This window comes from Taeniopygia guttata, chromosome 35 (assembly GCF_048771995.1).
Source record: "Taeniopygia guttata chromosome 35, bTaeGut7.mat, whole genome shotgun sequence".
Taxonomy (NCBI): Eukaryota; Metazoa; Chordata; class Aves; order Passeriformes; family Estrildidae; genus Taeniopygia; species Taeniopygia guttata.
The window spans coordinates 2,080,632-2,097,791 of NC_133060.1; the positions used below are offsets into that span (position 1 = coordinate 2,080,632).

Sequence of the window (17,160 nt, forward strand, 5' to 3'; positions counted from 1 at the left end):
TCCCTTTCTTCCCCACTTTTTTCCTTCATTTTCCCACTTTTCCCCTTATTTTTCCCTCCTTTTTTCCCGCTTTTCCCCCTCATTCTTTCCCCATTTTTCCTCTTTTTCCCTCATTTTTCCTCTTTTCCCCTCATTTTTCCCAATTTTCCCATTTTTCCTTTTTCCCTCATTTTCCCTCACTTTTCCTCCCACTTCCCCCCTCATTTTTCCCACTTTTTCCCATTTTCCCACACTTTTCCCCTCATTTTTCCCACTTTTCCCTTTATTTCCCCCAAAAATTCCACTCACGCTCTCCAAATTCTCCATATTTTTATTCCCGGCATTCCCAAATTTCCTCTTTTTTCCCTCATTTTTTCTTGGAGACGCCGACGGTTCTGCCGCGCCGCCCGGTGGTTTTGGTGTGCTGCCCCCGCACGCGCAGCCTGGGGGGAAATTGGGGTTAATTCGGGGGGATTTGGGAAATTTGGGGTGAAATTGGGGGTTTTTGGAGGGATTTTCCCAAAATCGCGGGATTTACCCCCAGAAGTGGCGCAGGCCCCGGTGGGCGCGGATCTTCTTCAGCCGCTCCAGGTCCTCCCGCAGTTTGTTGTCCAGCCCGTTGGCCAGGACCTAAAACGGGGCAAATTCCGGGGGATTTGGGAAAATCGGGGGAGATTGGGGAAACGGGGGGGAAAGGGGAAATTGGTGGGAAAAATTGGGGGAGAAATGGGAAAAAATGGGAAAAAATAGAGAGAAAATGGGGGAAAAATGGGAAATTGGGGGGAAAAATGGGGGGGAGAAATGGGAAAACGGGGGGAAAATGGGGGAAAATGGGGAAAAATGGGGGAAAATGGGGAAAGAATGGGGGGAAAATGAGGAAAAATGGGGGGGAAATTGGGAGAAAATGGGGAAAAAATGGGGAAAAATGGGGAAAGAATGGGGGGAAAATGAGGAAAAATGGGGGGGAAATTGGGAGAAAATGGGGAAAAAATGGGGGGGAATGGGGAAAAATAATCGGGAAATTGGGGGGAAAAATGGGGCAAGAAATGGGGGAAAAAAGGGAAATTGGGGAAGAAAATAGGAACAAATGAGAAAAATTTGGGGGGAAATGGGAAAACGTGGGGGAAAATGGGGGAAAAAATGGGGGGAAATGTGGAAAAAATGGGAAATTGGTGGGAAAAATGGGGGGAAAATGGGGGAAAACAGGGAGAAAATGGGGGTAAATGTGAAATTGGGGGGAAAATGGGAAAATTGGAGTGAAATCACGGAAAATGGGGGGAAATGGGAAAAGGGGGGGAGGGAAAAAAAAGGGGGAAAAAATGGGAAATTGGGGGGAGAAATGGGAAAAAAGGTGGAAAATGGGGGAAAAATGGGGGAAAATGGGGATAAAATGGGAAGTTGGGGGGGAAATGGGGGGAGAAATGGGGAAAATGGGGGGAAAAAAGGAAAAAAAATGGGGAAAAATGGGGGGGAAGGGAAAAAATGGCGGGGAAATGGGGAAAAAAGGGAAATTGGAGGGAAAATGGGGAGGAGAAATATGAAAAAAGGGGGAAAAGGGAAAAAATGGGGGAAAATGGGAAATTGCAGGAAAAATAGGAAAAAACGGGGGAAAAGGAGGAAAAAATGGGAAATTGGGGGGAAAATGGGGGGGAGAAATGGGAAAAAATGCAGGGAAAAGGGAAAAATGGGAAATTGGGGAGAAAAGGGAAAAAATGAGGAGAAAATGACGAAAAAAAAGGGAAATTGGGGAAAAATGGGGGCAAAAGGGGGAAAAATGAGGCAAAAATGGGGAAAGAAATGGGAAATTGGGGGAAAATGGCAGTGAGTAATGGGAAAAATGGGGGAAAAAGGGAAAAATGGGAAATTGGGGGAAAAGGGAAAAATTAGGGAAAATGGGGAAAAATTGGGGGGAGAAATGGGGAGAAAATGGAGAAAAATGGGAAATTGGGGGGAAAATGGGGAAAAATGGGGGGGAAATAGGAACAAATGAGAAAAATTTGGGGGGGAAATGGGAAAATTGGAGTGAAATTGGGAAAAATTGGGGGGAAATGGGAAAACGTGGGGAAAAATGGGGGAAAAAATGGGCAAAATGGGGAGAAAAGTGAAAAAATGGGGGGAAAGTGGGGAAAAAAATTTGGAAATTGGGGGGAAAGAATGGGGGGGAGAAATGGGAAAAATGGGGGGGAAAGGGAAAAAAATGGGGGGGAAATGGAGAAAAAATGGGACATTGGGGGAATGGGAAAAATGGGGGGAGAAATGGGAAAAAATGGGGGAAAATGGGGAAAAATGGGAAATTGGGAGGGAAAATAGAGAGAAAATAGGAACAAATGAGAAAAATTTGGGGGGGAAATGGGAAAATTGGAGTGAAATTGGGAAAAATGGGGGGAAATGGGAACACGTGGGGGAAAATAGGGGAAAATGGGAAAAAATCGAGAGAAAAGTGAAGAAATGGGGGGAAAATGGGGAAAAAAATCGGGAAATTGGGGGGAAAGAATGGGGGGAGAAATGGGGAAAAGGGGGAAAAATGGGGAGAAAATGGGGAAAAAATGGGAAATGGGGGGAAAAATGAAAAGGGAGAAATGAGAAAAAATGGGGGGAAATGGGGGAAAAAATGAAAAATTGGGGGAAGAAATGGGAAAACATGGGGGAGAAAGGGAAAACATGGGGGGGAAAACTGGAAATTGGGGGGAAATGGGGGGAAAAGGAAAAAATGGGGAGAAAATGGGGAAAAATGGGAATTTTGGGGAAAAATGGGGGGAGAAATGGGAAAAATAAGGGGAAAAGGGAAAAAAATGGGGGGAAAATGGGAAAAAAATGGGAAATTGGGGGAAAAATGGGGGAAATTGGAGTGAAATTGGGAAAACCAGGGGAGAAATGGGGGAAAAAATGAAATTGGGAAAAGGGGAAATGGGAGGAAAATTTGGGGGGGAGATATTGGGAAAAGAGTTGGGGAAATTATGGAGAAAATGGGAAATTAGGACAAAAAGGGAAAAAAGAGGGAATTGGAACAAATGGGGGAAATTAAGGGGGAAAATGGGGGAAAATTGGAAAAAACAGGAAAAAAAACAGAAAAGGGGAAATTAGGAAAAATGGGGGAAAGGGGGAAAATGGGGAAATTGGGAAAAACTGAGAAATTGGGAAAAATGGGGAAAAAGGGGGGAAGAAATGGGGGGAAATTGGAAAAAATGAGGGGGAAATGGGGGGAAAATCAGGGAAAAGGGGAGAAAATTGGGGGAGAAAGGAAAATTGGGGGAAGAGGGAGGAAAAAGGGGATAAAAGAAAAAAATGTAGAAATTAAGGGGAAAGGGGGGGGATATAAGGATAAAAAGGAAAAAATATGAAATAAAAATAGGGGAAAATATCAGGATAAAAAACAAAAATGGAAAATAAAGGGAAAAATGAGAAAGTTAACATGGATAAAATGGAAACAAAGAGAAAAACAGGGAGAAAAAATGAAAATAAAGGCAGGAAAAACGGGTGAAAAATGCCAAATAATGAGAAAAGCAGAGGGGAAAATGGGGATAAAAGAGGGGAAATGGGGGAAAAGGAGCTGGGGGAGGTGTGGCAGCGAGGGGACACTTGGGGGGACGTTTTGGGGACAATTTGGGAGATTTTGGGCACACCTGGGAGTATTTGCCGTCCTTGACGTCCTTCTGCCTGTTGAGGAACCAGTCGGGGATTTTGTACTGCCGCGGGTTCTGCATGATGGTGATCACCCTCTCCACCTGGGGACAGGGACACGGCTGTCACGGGGTCCCCAAGTGTCCCCAGAGTGTCCCCAACATGTCCCAAAGTGTCCCCAGGTGCCACCTCGTCCTCGGTGAGCTCCAGGCGCGTTTGGTCAGGTCGATGTCGGCCCCAAATCCACTCCAAACCCCCATGAATTGTCCCCAAACCCCCATGAATTGTCCCCAAACCCCCTGGAATTGTCCCCAAGGTGTCCCCAAGTGTCCCCAAGGTGTCCCCAGGTGCCACCTCGTCCTCGGTGAGCTCCCCGGCGCGCTTGGTCAGGTCGATGTCGGCCCCAAATCCACCCCAAACCCCCATGAATTGTCCCCAAACCCCCTGGAATTGTCCCCAAACCCGCTGGAATTGTGCCCCAGATGTCCCCAAAGTGTCCCCAAACTGTCCCCAAGGTGTCCCCAAGGTGTCCCCAGGTGCCACCTCGTCCTCGGTGAGCTCCCCGGCGCGCTTGGTCAGGTCGATGTCGGCCTTGCGCAGCACCACGTGGGCGTAGCGCCGCCCCACGCCCTGAGGGGACAAACGGGGACAGAGGGGTCACAGAGGGTCACAGAGAGGTCACAGGGGGTCACAGAGGGTCACAGCGGGGTCACAAGGGGTCACAGAGGGGTCACAACGGGGTGGCAGCTCCACGAGGCCACCAAGGTGTCCCCAAGCCCCTCCAGGTGTCCCCATCGCCCTCAAAGTGTCCCCAACTCCCTCAGAGTGTCCCCAAAGTGTCCCCAAATCCCCTGTCAGTGTCCCCAAAGTGTCCCCATCCCCTGTCAGTGTCCCCATCCCCTGTCAGTGTCCCCAAAGTGTCCCCAAATCCCCCTGTCAGTGTCCCCAAAGTGTCCCCATCCCCTGTCAGTGTCCCCAAAGTGTCCCCACCCCCCTGTCAGTGTCCCCAAAGTGTCCCAAATCCCCTGTCAGTGTCCCCATCCCCTGTCAGTGTCCCCAAAGTGTCCCCAAATCCCCTGTCAGTGTCCCCAAAGTGTCCCAAATCCCCTGTCAGTGTCCCCAAAGTGTCCCCAAATCCCCTGTCAGTGTCCCCAAATCCCCTGTCAGTGTCCCCTGTCAGTGTCCCCTGTCAGTGTCCCCATCCCCTGTCAGTGTCCCCATCCCCTGTCGGTGTCCCCATCCCCTGTCAGTGTCCCCTGTCAGTGTCCCCATCCCCTGTCAGTGTCCCCTGTCAGTGTCCCCATCCCCTGTCAGTGTCCCCATCCCCTGTCAGTGTCCCCTGTCAGTGTCCCCATCCCCTGTCAGTGTCCCCACCCCCCTGTCAGTGTCCCCTGTCAGTGTCCCCTGTCAGTGTCCCCATCCCCTGTCAGTGTCCCCATCCCCTGTCAGTGTCCCCTGTCAGTGTCCCCATCCCCTGTCAGTGTCCCCTGTCAGTGTCCCCATCCCTGTCAGTGTCCCCTGTCAGTGTCCCCTGTCAGTGTCCCCATCCCCTGTCAGTGTCCCCATCCCCTGTCAGTGTCCCCTGTCAGTGTCCCCATCCCCTGTCAGTGTCCCCTGTCAGTGTCCCCTGTCAGTGTCCCCATCCCCTGTCAGTGTCCCCATCCCCTGTCAGTGTCCCCTGTCAGTGTCCCCTGTCAGTGTCCCCTGTCAGTGTCCCCATCCCCTGTCAGTGTCCCCTGTCAGTGTCCCCTGTCAGTGTCCCCATCCCCTGTCAGTGTCCCCATCCCCTGTCAGTGTCCCCATCCCCTGTCAGTGTCCCCTGTCAGTGTCCCCTGTCAGTGTCCCCATCCCCTGTCAGTGTCCCCTGTCAGTGTCCCCATCCCCTGTCAGTGTCCCCATCCCCTGTCAGTGTCCCCACCCCCCTGTCAGTGTCCCCTGTCAGTGTCCCCATCCCCTGTCAGTGTCCCCATCCCCTGTCAGTGTCCCCTGTCAGTGTCCCCATCCCCTGTCAGTGTCCCCATCCCCTGTCAGTGTCCCCTGTCAGTGTCCCCTGTCAGTGTCCCCTGTCAGTGTCCCCTGTCAGTGTCCCCTGTCAGTGTCCCCTGTCAGTGTCCCCATCCCCTGTCAGTGTCCCCATCCCCTGTCAGTGTCCCCTGTCAGTGTCCCCATCCCCTGTCAGTGTCCCCATCCCCTGTCAGTGTCCCCTGTCAGTGTCCCCTGTCAGTGTCCCCTGTCAGTGTCCCCATCCCCTGTCAGTGTCCCCATCCCCTGTCAGTGTCCCCTGTCAGTGTCCCCTGTCAGTGTCCCCTGTCAGTGTCCCCATCCCCTGTCAGTGTCCCCATCCCCTGTCAGTGTCCCCTGTCAGTGTCCCCTGTCAGTGTCCCCTGTCAGTGTCCCCTGTCAGTGTCCCCTGTCAGTGTCCCCATCCCCTGTCAGTGTCCCCTGTCAGTGTCCCCTGTCAGTGTCCCCTGTCAGTGTCCCCTGTCAGTGTCCCGTGTCGGTATCCCATGTCGGTGTCTCTGTCACTGTCCCTGTCCCTGTCCCTGTCCCCGGTGTCACCTTGATGGCGGTGATGGCGAAGGCGATCTTGCGCCGCCCGTCGATGTTGGTGTTCAGCACCCGCAGAATGTGCTGGAACTTCTCGGGGATCACCAGAGACTGTGGGGACAGCAGGGACATCACAGGGACATTGCGGACAGCAGGGACAGCGGGGACAGTCAGGGGACAGAGGGGACATTGGGGACAGCAGCGGGGACACTGGGGATCACCAGGGACTGCAGGGACAGCGAGAGGACAGTGAGGGGACAGTGGGGACCCTGAGGGGACATTGGGGATCACCAGCGACTGCGGGGACAGTGAGGGGACAGTCAGGGGACATTGGGGACAGTGGGGGCATCAGCAGGGACATCGGGGACAGCGGGGACACTGGGGATCACCAGGGACTGCGGGGACACCGGGGACATTGATGGTGACATTGGGGACAGTGAGGGGACATGGGGGATCACCAGTGACTGTGGGGACATTGGGGACAGCGAGGGGACAGTCAGGGGACAATGGGGACACAGAGGGGACAGTGGGGACATCAGGGACATTGGGGATCACCAGGGACTGAGAGGACACCAGGGACAGTCAGGGGACAGTGGGGACACTGGGGACAGCAGGGACATCAGCAGGGACACTGGAGATCACCAGAGACTGAGGGAACACCGAGGGGACACCAGGGACATCACAGGGACACTGGGGATCACCAGGGACTGAGGGAACAGCGGGGACAGTCAGGGGACATTGATGGGGACATTGGGGACAGTGGGGGGACATTGGGGATCACCAGTGACTGCGGGGACAGCGAGGGGACAGTGGGGACAGTGGGGACATCAGCAGGGACAGCAGCAGGGACAGTGGGGATCACCAGCGACTGAGGGGACACCGAGGGGACATTGGGGACAGTCAGGGGACACTGGGGACATCAACAGGGACACTGGGGACAGCAGAGACATTGGGGATCACCAGGGACTGCGGGGACAGCAGGGACAGCGAGGGGACATTGGGGACATCAGCAGGGACAGTGGGGACAGCAGAGACATTGGGGATCACCACGGACTGCGGGGACAGTCAGGGGACATTGGGGACAGTCAGGGGACAGTCAGGGGACAGTCAGGGGACATCAGGGACATTGGGGACATCAGCAGGAACAGTGGGGATCACCAGGGACTGTGGGGACAGCGGGGACAGTCAGGGGACATTGAGGATCACCAGTGACTGCGGGGACACCGGGGGACATCACAGGGACATTGGGGACACCAGGGGACATTGGGGTCAGTGAGGAGACATTGGGGATCACCAGAGACTGCGGGGACACAGAGGGGACAGTGGGGACAGTGAGAGGACATTGGGGACACCATGGGGCCAGTAAGGACAGCAGGGACACTGGGGACATTGGGGACACCAAGGGGACAGTGGGGACATCAAAGGGGACAGCGGGGACATCAAAGGGGACATTGAGGACAGCAGGGACTGAGGGGACACCGGGGACATCAGCAGGGACACTATGGATCACCAGAGACTGCGGGGACAGTGAGGGGACATTGGGGACAGTGAAGGGACAAAGGGGACAGCGGGGACATCAGCAGGGACATTGGGGACATCAGGGACCACGGGGACACCGGGGATCACCAGGGACTGAGGGGACATCACAGGGACACCGGAGACAGTGGGGACATCGTGGGGACATGGGGGATCACCAGGGACTGAGGGGACATTGGGGACACCTGGGGACATTGGGGACATTGGGGACAGGGGCGTGGGGACAGCCCCGGGATGGTTTTTGGGGGGATTGAGGAGAATTTCAGGCGGATTTGGGGCGGGTTTGGGGGGGGCTGGGGACACCTTGGGGACATCGGGGACACTTTGGGGACAGTTTGAGGGGGATTTGGGACATTTGAAAGGGATTTGGGACATTTTGGGGACAATTTTAGGGACTTGGGGACATTTCAAAGGGATTTGGGACACTTTGGGGACACTTTTAGGGGCTTGGGGACAATTCTGGGGGATTTTGAGTCACTTTTCACAGACTTGGGGCACCTGGGTGGGTTTGGGGACACTTTGGGGACAGTTTGAGGGGGATTTGGGACATTTAGAAAAAAACTTGGGACATTTTGGGGACAGTTTTAGGGACTTGGGGACACTTCGAAAGGGATTTGGGACATTTTGGGGACACTTTTAGGGACTTAGGCCATTTCAAAGGCATTTGGGACATTTTAGGGACACTTTTAGGGGCATTGAAGACATTTTGAAAAGGGTTTGGGACATTTTGGGGACACTTTCAGGGAATTAGGGACATTTTGAAAGGGATTTGGGACATTTTGGGGACACTTTTAGGGGCTTGGGGACAATTCTGGGGGATTTTGAGTCACTTTTCACAGACTTGGGACACCTGGGTGGGCTTGGGGACACCTCGGGGACAGTTTTGAGGGGCCTGGGGACACTTTTAGGGGGATCAGGGACATTTCAAAGGGATTTGGAACATTTTAAGGACAATTTTAGGGACTTGGGGACATTTGAAAGGAACTTAGGACATTTTGGGGACACTTTTAAGGGCTTGGGGACAATTTGAAAGGGATTTGGAACATTTCGGGGACACTTTTAGGGACATTGAAAACATTTTGTAAAGAATTTGGGACATTTTGGGGACACTTTTAGGGGCATTTAAGACATTTTGAAAAGGATTTGGGACATTTTGGGGACACTTTTAGGGGCTTGGGGACAATTCCGGGGGATTTTGAGTCACTTTTCACAGACTTGTGGCACCTGGGTGGGTTTGGGGACACCTCGGGGACAGTTTGAGGGGCCTGGGGACACTTTTAGGGGGATCAGGGACACCTGGAAAGGGACTGGGGACAGTTTTGAGGGGGATTTGGGACATTTAGAAAGAAATTTGGGACATTTTGGGGACACTTTTAGGGGCTTGAGGACATTTCAAAGGGATTTGGGACATTTTGGGAGACACTTTTAGGGACTTGGAGACATTTGAAAGGGATTTGGGACATCCTGGGGACACTTTTAGGGGCATTGAAGACATTTTGAAAAGGATTTGGGACACTTTGGGGACACTTTTAGGGGCTTGGGGACAATTCCGGGGGGTTTTGAGTCACTTTTCACAGACTTGGGGCACCTGGGTGGGCTGGGGGACACCTCGGGGACAGTTTGAGGGGGATTTGAGACATTTGAAAAGAAATTTGGGACATTTTGGGGACACTTTTAGGGGCTTGGGGACATTTGAAAGGGACTTGGGGACATTTGAAAAGAAATTTGGGACATTTTGGGGACACTTTTAGAGGTTTTGGGACACTTTGAAAGGGATTTGGGACATTTTGGGGACACTTTCAGGGAATTGGGGACACTTGGAAAGGGATTTAGGACATTTTGGGAACATTTTTAGGGACTTAAGCCATTTCAAAGGGATTTGGGACATTTTGGGGACACTTTTAGGGGCTTGGGGACAATTCTGGGGGATTTTGAGTCACTTTTCACAGACTTGTGGCACCTGTCTGGGCTGGGGGACACTTTTAGGGGGATCAGGGACACTTGGAAAGGGACTGGGGACACTTTTGAGGGGATTTGGGACGGTTTTGAGGGGATTTGGGACAGTTTTGAGGGGATTTGGGACAGTTTTGAGGGGGTTTGGGACGGTTTCAGGGCGGTTTGGGACAATTCCGCCGCTTTGGGGACATTTTGTGGCCGTTTCCCGCCGTGAGGGGCGGGAGGGCCGCCATGACACCTGAGGGGGGGGTCGGACATTGGCGTCCCTGCCGCCGCCATCGCCGCGCGCCGCCGGCCCCTCCCCGCCCCGCCGCCTCCCCCGGTGCCGCCGCCATCGCCCCGCGCCCTCCCCGCCGCCCGCCGCCCGCCCCGCGCGCCGATGGCGGCGGATCCCGCCCGGAGCTCACCATGGCTGCGGCCGGCGCGGGGCTCTGCCCAGAGGAAGGAGGCGGAAGCGGAAGTGACGTCACGCGGCGCGCCTCGGCAAGATGGCGGCGCAGGCGGAGGTAGCGCCGGCGGCGGGGGAGGTTTGGGGGATCCCGGGAGGGTTTTGGGGTTTTTTTGGGGTTTTTTGGGGTTTTTTGTGAGGATCCGGGAGGGTTCTGGGCTGGCGGAGGGGGCGCGGCGCTCAGCGAGGCCGTTGTGGCGCAGGTGGCGGCGATGGAGGCGCCGCTGGAGGCGGAGCTGGAGGAGGAGCTGGAGCTGGAGGGGGCGGAGCTTGATGGTGAGAGGGGCGGGGCCAGGGCGCGGGGGGCGGGGTCATGAAAGGGGCGTGGCCACGGAAGGGGGCGGGGCCATGGCAGGGGGCGGGGTCACGGCGGGGGGCGTGGCTTGGTTGTGAGAGGGGGCGGACCATTGATGCTTAATGAGGGACAGGTTCATTAATGCTTAATTAGGGGGCGTGGCCATGGCAGGGGATGGGCTCATTAATGCGTAATGAGGAGCGTGGCCATGCACTAATTTGGATGTGTGGTTTGGGGGCGTGGCCACGACCATATTTGGTCATATCACGTTGGGACTAATTTACATTAATGGAGGGGGCGTGGCCTGTGGGAGGGGGCGTGGCCAGGCCGGACAAAACCATTTGTGCCATTGGGGGGGGGATATTCCCCAATATCCCCTTTTTCCCCATTTTTCCCCCGATTTTTTCCCATTTTTCCCCCAATTTTTTCCCATTTTTCCCCACTTTTCCCCCAATTTTCCCCTTTTTTCCCCATTTTTTCCCCGTTTTTCCCATTTCTTTCCCCGTTTTCCCCAGTGCACATCCAGGAGAACCTGGAGGACGCCCTGGTGCAGGAGGCGCTGCAGACCGTGAGTGGCTCCGCCCCAAAATATCCCAAAAATACCCCAAAAAAATCCCCAAAAAATCCCCAAAAATCCCCAAATGTCCCCAAATGTCCCCAAAAACCCCAAAATTTCCGTTTCAGGGCGTGGACCTGCGGCAGTATTCCCGGCAGGTGGAACTGGAGCTGCAGGAGGTGGAGAGGGCCTCGATCCAGGACTGTATCCCCCAAAAATTGTCCCCAAAAACTGTCCCCGAGTGTCCCCAAGTGTCCCCAAGTGTCCCCAGACTGTCCCCAATTGTCCCCAAGGGCACAATCCCCGAAAATCCCCAAATTTGGCACCAAAATCCCCAAATTTGGCACCAAAATCCCCAAATTTGGCCCCAAATTCCCTGAGGTTGGACCCAAATTCTCTACAATTGTCCCCAAAATGTCCCCAAATCCCCAAAAATGTCCCCAAAAACCCCAAAAGTGACCCCAGGTCCTCTCAAAGTGTCCCCAAGTGTCCCCAAGGTGTCCCTGATGTCCCCAAAGTGTCACCAAACACCCAAAAATGCCCCAAAACCGCCTCAAAATGCCCCAAAACAGCCCCAAATCCCCAAAAATTGTCCCCAAAAATTGTCCCCAAGTGTCCCCAGGATGTCCCCAAAATGTCCCCAAGTGTCTCCAATTGTCCCCAAGGGCTCAATCCCTGAAAATCCCCAAATTTGGCACCAAAATCCCCAAATTTGGCACCAAAATCCCCAAATTTGGCACCAAAATCCCCAAATTTGGCACCAATTTCCCTGAGGTTGGACCCAAATTCTCTACAATTGTCCCCAAAATGTCCCCAGATCCCCAAAAATGTCCCCAGGAACCCCAAAAGTGACCCCAGGTCCTCTCAAAGTGTCCCCAAAGTGTCCCCAGGGTGTCCCTGATGTCCCCAAAGTGTCACCAAACACCCAAAAATGCCCCAAAACAGCCTCAAAATGCCCCAAAGCAGCCCCAAATCCCCAAAAATTGTCCCCAAAAAATGTCCCCAAGTGTCCCCAGACTGTCCCCAATTGTCCCTGAGTGTCCCCAAGGTGTCCCCAAGGTGTCCCTGATGTCCCCAGGGTGTCCCAGGGTCCCCAAAGTGTCACCAAACACCCCAAAATGCCCCAAAACCGCCTCAAAATGCCCCAAAATGTCCCCAAATCCTCAAAAATTGTCCCCGAGGTGTCCCCAAATGTCCCCAGTGTGTCCCCAAGGGCACAATCCCCAAAAATCCCCAAATTTGGCACCAAAATCCCCAAATTTGGCACCAAAATCCCCAAATTTGGCCCCAAATTCCCTGAGGTTGGACCCAAATTCTCTGCAATTGTCCCCAAAATGTCCCCAAATCCCCAAAAATGTCCCCAGGAACCCCAAAAGTGACCCCAGGTCCTCTCAAAGTGTCCCCAGGGTGTCCCTGATGTCCCCAAAGTGTCACCAAACACCCAAAAATGCCCCAAAACCGCTTCAAAATGCCCCAAAATGCCCCCAAATCCCCAAAAATTGTCCCAAAAAATTGTCCCCGAGTGTCCCCTGAATGTCCCCAGTGTGTCCCCAAGTGTCCCCAAGGGCGCAATCCCTGAAAATCCCCAAATTTGGCACCAAAATCCCCAAATTTGGCACCAAAATCCCCAAATTTGGCACCAAAATCCCCAAATTTGGCACCAAAATCCCCAAATTTGGCACCAAAGTCCCTGAGGTTGGACCCAAATTCTCTGCAATTGTCCCCAAAATGTCCCCAAGTCCCCAAAAATGTCCCCAGGAACCCCAAAAGTGACCCCAGGTCCTCCCAAAGTGTCCCCAGGGTGTCCCTGATGTCCCCAAAGTGTCACCAAACACCCAAAAATGCCCCAAAACCGCCTCAAAATGCCCCAAAATTTCCCCAAATCCCCCAAAACTGTCCCCAAAAATTGTCCCCAAGTGTCCCCAAATGTCCCCAGGGTGTCCCCGAGGTGTCCCCAAGGGCGAAATCCCCGAAAATCCCCAAATTTGGTACCAAAATCCCCAAATTCGGCACCAAAATCCCCAAATTTGGCACCAAAATCCCCAAATTTGGCACCAAAATCCCCAAATTTGGCACCAAAATCCCCAAATTCGGCACCAAAATCCCCAAATTCGGCACCAAAATCCCCAAATTTGGCACCAAATTCCCTGAGGTTGGACCCAAATTCTCTGCAATTGTCCCCAAAATGTCCCCAAATCCCCAAAAATGTCCCCAGGAACCCCAAAAGTGACCCCAGGTCCTCCCAAAGTGTCCCCAAGTGTCCCCAAGGTGTCCCTGATGTCCCCAAAGTGTCACCAAACACCCAAAAATGCCCCAAAACAGCCTCAAAATGCCCCAAAACGTCCCCAAATCCCCAAAAATTGTCCCCAAAAATTGTCCCCAAGTGTCCCCAGTCTGTCCCCAATTGTCCCCAAGGGCGCAATCCCCGAAAATCCCCAAATTTGGCACCAAAATCCCCAAATTTGGCACCAAATTCCCTGAGGTTGGACCCAAATTCTCTACAATTGTCCCCAAAATGTCCCCAAATCCCCAAAAATGTCCCCAGGAACCCCAAAAGTGACCCCAGGTCCTCTCAAAGTGTCCCCAAAGTGTCCCCTGGGTGTCCCCAGGGTGTCCCAGTGTCCACAAAGTGTCACCAAACACCCAAAAATGCCCCAAAACCGCCTCAAAATGCCCCAAAATTTCCCCAAATCCCCAAAAACTGTCCCCAAAAATTGTCCCCAAAAACTGTCCCCAAGTGTCCCCAAGTGTCCCCAGGGTGTCCCCAAGGTGTCCCCAAGTGTCCCTGAGTGTCCCCAAGTGTCCCCGAGTGTCCCTTGACGCCTCAGACATCCGGGAGAGTGAGAACATCGCGGAGCTGCACAACCAGATCAGCGCCTGCGACGCCATCCTCGAGGTCAGCAATGTCCCCAAGTGTCCCCAAGTGTCCCCAGATGTCCCCAGATGTCCCCAGATGTCCCCAGGGGTCACCAAGGGTCACCAGGGGTCACCAGGGGTCACCAGGGGTCCCCAAAGTGTCACCAGGGGTCACCAAGTGGCACCAAAATGGCACAAAATGGCACAAAAATGGTCCCAAATGGCCCCAAATGGTGCCTGAGTGGCCTCAATTGTCCCCAAAATGTCACCAGGTGTCACCAAATGGCCCCAGGTGGCACCAAGTGGCCCCAAGTGTCCCCAAAATGGCCCCAAGTGGCACCAAAATGGCCCCAAGTGGCCCCAAAATGGCCCCGAATGTCCCCAGGTGTCACCAAATGTCCCCAGGTGTCCCCAGGTGTCACCAAATGGCCCCAAAATGGCCCCAAATGGCCCCAAACGGCACCTGAGTGGCCTCAATTGTCCCCAAAGTGTCCCCAGGTGTCCCCAAATGTCCCCAAATGTCCCCAAGGGTCACCAGGGGTCACCAGGGATCCCCAAAGTGTCCCCAGGGGTCACCAAGTGGCACCAAAATGGCACAAAAATGGTCCAAAAATGGTCCCAAATGGCCCCAGAGTGGCCTCAATTGTCACCAAATGTCCCCAGGTGTCCCCAGGTGTCCTCAAAGTGTCCCCAAGTGTCCTCAGGTGTCACCAAATGTCACTAAAATGGCCCCAAATGGCCCCAGAGTGGCCTCAATTGTCCCCAGGTGTCCCCAGGTGTCCCCGAATGGCCCCAGGTGGCACCAATTGGCCCCAAGTGTCCCCAAAATGTCCCCAAGTGGCACCAAAATGTCACCAAGTGGCACCAAAATGGCCCCAAATGGCCCCAAACGGCACCTGAGTGGCCTCAATTGTCCCCAAAGTGTCACCAGGTGTCCCCAAATGTCCCCAAGGGTCACCAGGTGTCCCCAGGTGTCACCAAGTGTCCCCAAAGTGTCCCCAGGGGTCACCAAGTGGCACCAAAATGGCCCCAAATGTCCCCAGATGTCCCCAAATGTCCCCAAATGTCCCCAAGGGTCACCAAGTGTCCCCAAAGTGTCCCCAGGGGGCACCAAGTGGCACCAAAATGGCCCCAAATGGCACAAAAATGGTCCCAAATGGCCCCAAGTGGCACCTGAGTGGCCTCAATTGTCCCCAAAGTGTCCCCAGGTGTCACCAAATGGCCCCAAGTGGCACCAAAATGGCACCAAGTGTCCCCAGGTGTCCCCAAAATGTCCCCAAATTGTCCCCCAATGTCCCAAATTGTCCATAAATGTCCCCAATTGTCCATAAATGTCCCCAAATTGCCCATAAATGTCCCCAAACTCCCCTAAAAAAGCCACAAAATGCCAAAAAAATCCCTCCTAAAACCCCTAAAAAATGCCCTAAAATGGCCCAAAAAAGCCCCAAAACCCCAGGAAAAAAATCCAAAAAAAATCCCCAAAAATCCCCAAGTTGTCCATAAATGTCCCCAAACTCCCCTAAAAAAGCCACAAAATGCCAAAAAAATCGCTCCTAAAATCCCTAAAAAATGCCCTGAAATTGGCCAAAAAATGCCATAAAACGGCCAAAAAAAGCCCTAAAATGGCCAAAAAAAGCCCCAAAACCCCAGGAAAAAAATCCCAAAAAAGCCCCAAAATGTCCCAAAATTGTCTCCAAATGTCCCCAAACTGTCCCCAAATGTCCCTAAAACCCCCTTAAATAAGCCACAACATCCCCTAAAAATACTCGTAAAACCACTAAGAAAATGCCTAAAAATTCCCAAAAAAAGCCAGAAAATTGTCAAAAAAAGCCCCAGAACTGTGGGAAAAAAATCCCCAAAAAACCCAAAAAAATCCCTAAATTGTGCATAAATGTCCCCAAACTCCCCTAAAAAAGCCACAAAATGCCAAAAGAATCGCACCTAAAACCCCTAAAAAATGCCTTAAAATTGGCCAAAAAATGCCATAAAATGGCCAAAAAAAGCCCTAAAATGGCCAAAAGAAGCCCCAAAACCCCGGGAAAAAAATCCCAAAAAATCCCAAATTGTCCCTAAATGTCCCAAATTGTCCCCAAACTGTTTGCAGCGCATGGAGGCGATGCTGGGCGCGTTCCAGAGCTCGCTGAGCTGGGAGATCCCAGCCCCAAAACGGCCCCAAATGTCCCCAAAGTGTCCCTTAAGTGCCCCTGAATGTTCCCAAATTGTGCCTAAATGTCCCCAAATTGTCCATAAATGTCCCTAAATTGTCCATAGATGTCCCCAAATTGTCCCATAAAAAAAGCCACAAAATGCCAAAAAAATCGCTCCTAAAACCCCTAAAAAATGCCATAAAATTGTCAAAAAAAGCCCCAAAACCCCAGGAAAAAAATGCCAAAAATTCCCAAAAAATCCCCAAATTGTCCCTAAATGTCCCCAAATTGTCTATAAATGTGCCCAAACTCCCCTAAAAAGGCCACAAAATGCCAAAAAAATTGCTCCTAAAACCCCTAAAATTGGCCAAAAAATGCCATAAAATTGCCAAAAAATGCCCTAAAATGGCCAAAAAAAGCCCCAAAACCCCGGGAAAAAAATCCCAAAAAATCCCAAATTGTCCCTAAATGTCCCCAAATTGTCCCCAAATGTCCGCAGCGCATGGAGGTGATGCTGGGCGCGTTCCAGAGCTCGCTGAGCTGGGAGATCCCAGCCCCAAAACGGCCCCAAATGTCCCCAAAGTGTCCCCAAAGTGTCCCCAAAATGTCCCCAATGGGTCCATAAATGTCCCCAATTGTCCTTAAATGTCCCCAAATTGTCCCTAAATGTCCCCAAATTGTCCCCAAATTGTCCATAAATGTCCTCAAATTGTCCCATAAAAAAGCCACAAAATGCCAAAAAAATCACTCCTTAAACCCCAAAAAAATGTCCTAAAATTTGCCAAAAAATGCCATAAAATGGCCAAAAAATGCCCTAAAATGACCAAAAAAAGGCCCAAAACCCCGGGAAAAAAAATCCCCAAATTGTCCCTAAATGTCCCCAAATGTTTCTAAATGTCCCCAAATTGTCCATAAATGTCCTCAAACTCCCCCAAAAAAGCCACGAAATCCCCTAAAAATCGCTCCTAAAACCCCTAAAAAATGCCCTAAAATTGCCAAAAAAAGCCCCTAAACCCTGGGGATAAAGCCCCAAATTGTCCCTAAATGTCCCCAAATGTCCATAAATGTCCCCAAATGTCCCTAAATGTCCCCAAATGTCCCTAAAACCCCTTAAATAAGCCACAACATCCCCTAAAAATACTCGTAAAACCACTTAGAAAATGCCTAAAAATTCCCAAAAAAAGCCAGAAAATTCCCAAAAAAAGCCCTAAAATGGCCA

At 52.4% G+C, this 17,160-nt stretch overlaps 2 protein-coding genes across 4 annotated transcripts in view; one reads left to right on the forward strand and one right to left on the reverse strand.

The window, feature by feature from the left end:
• Nucleotides 1-292: 292 nt before the first annotated feature.
• RPS18 (ribosomal protein S18) lies at nucleotides 293-10,070 on the reverse strand. The gene is given in 6 exon segments (NM_001245231.1): nucleotides 293-422; nucleotides 518-609; nucleotides 3,603-3,704; nucleotides 4,144-4,230; nucleotides 6,160-6,258; nucleotides 10,047-10,070. Coding segments are annotated over 6 exon segments (459 nt in total). The 5' UTR covers nucleotides 10,050-10,070; the 3' UTR covers nucleotides 293-346.
• A 16-nt stretch (nucleotides 10,071-10,086) lies between these two features.
• The window catches only part of VPS52 (VPS52 subunit of GARP complex), a 78,008-nt gene continuing 70,934 nt past the window's right edge, over nucleotides 10,087-17,160 (forward strand). For all 3 annotated transcript variants that reach the window (XM_072921033.1, XM_072921034.1, XM_072921032.1), the window contains exons 1-5: nucleotides 10,087-10,145; nucleotides 10,291-10,363; nucleotides 10,898-10,950; nucleotides 11,067-11,142; nucleotides 13,767-13,834. In XM_072921033.1, the coding sequence (XP_072777134.1) occupies nucleotides 10,128-10,145; nucleotides 10,291-10,363; nucleotides 10,898-10,950; nucleotides 11,067-11,142; nucleotides 13,767-13,834 (288 nt within the window). In that variant the 5' untranslated portion in view covers nucleotides 10,087-10,127. The remainder of the gene's footprint in view (nucleotides 10,146-10,290; nucleotides 10,364-10,897; nucleotides 10,951-11,066; nucleotides 11,143-13,766; nucleotides 13,835-17,160) is intronic.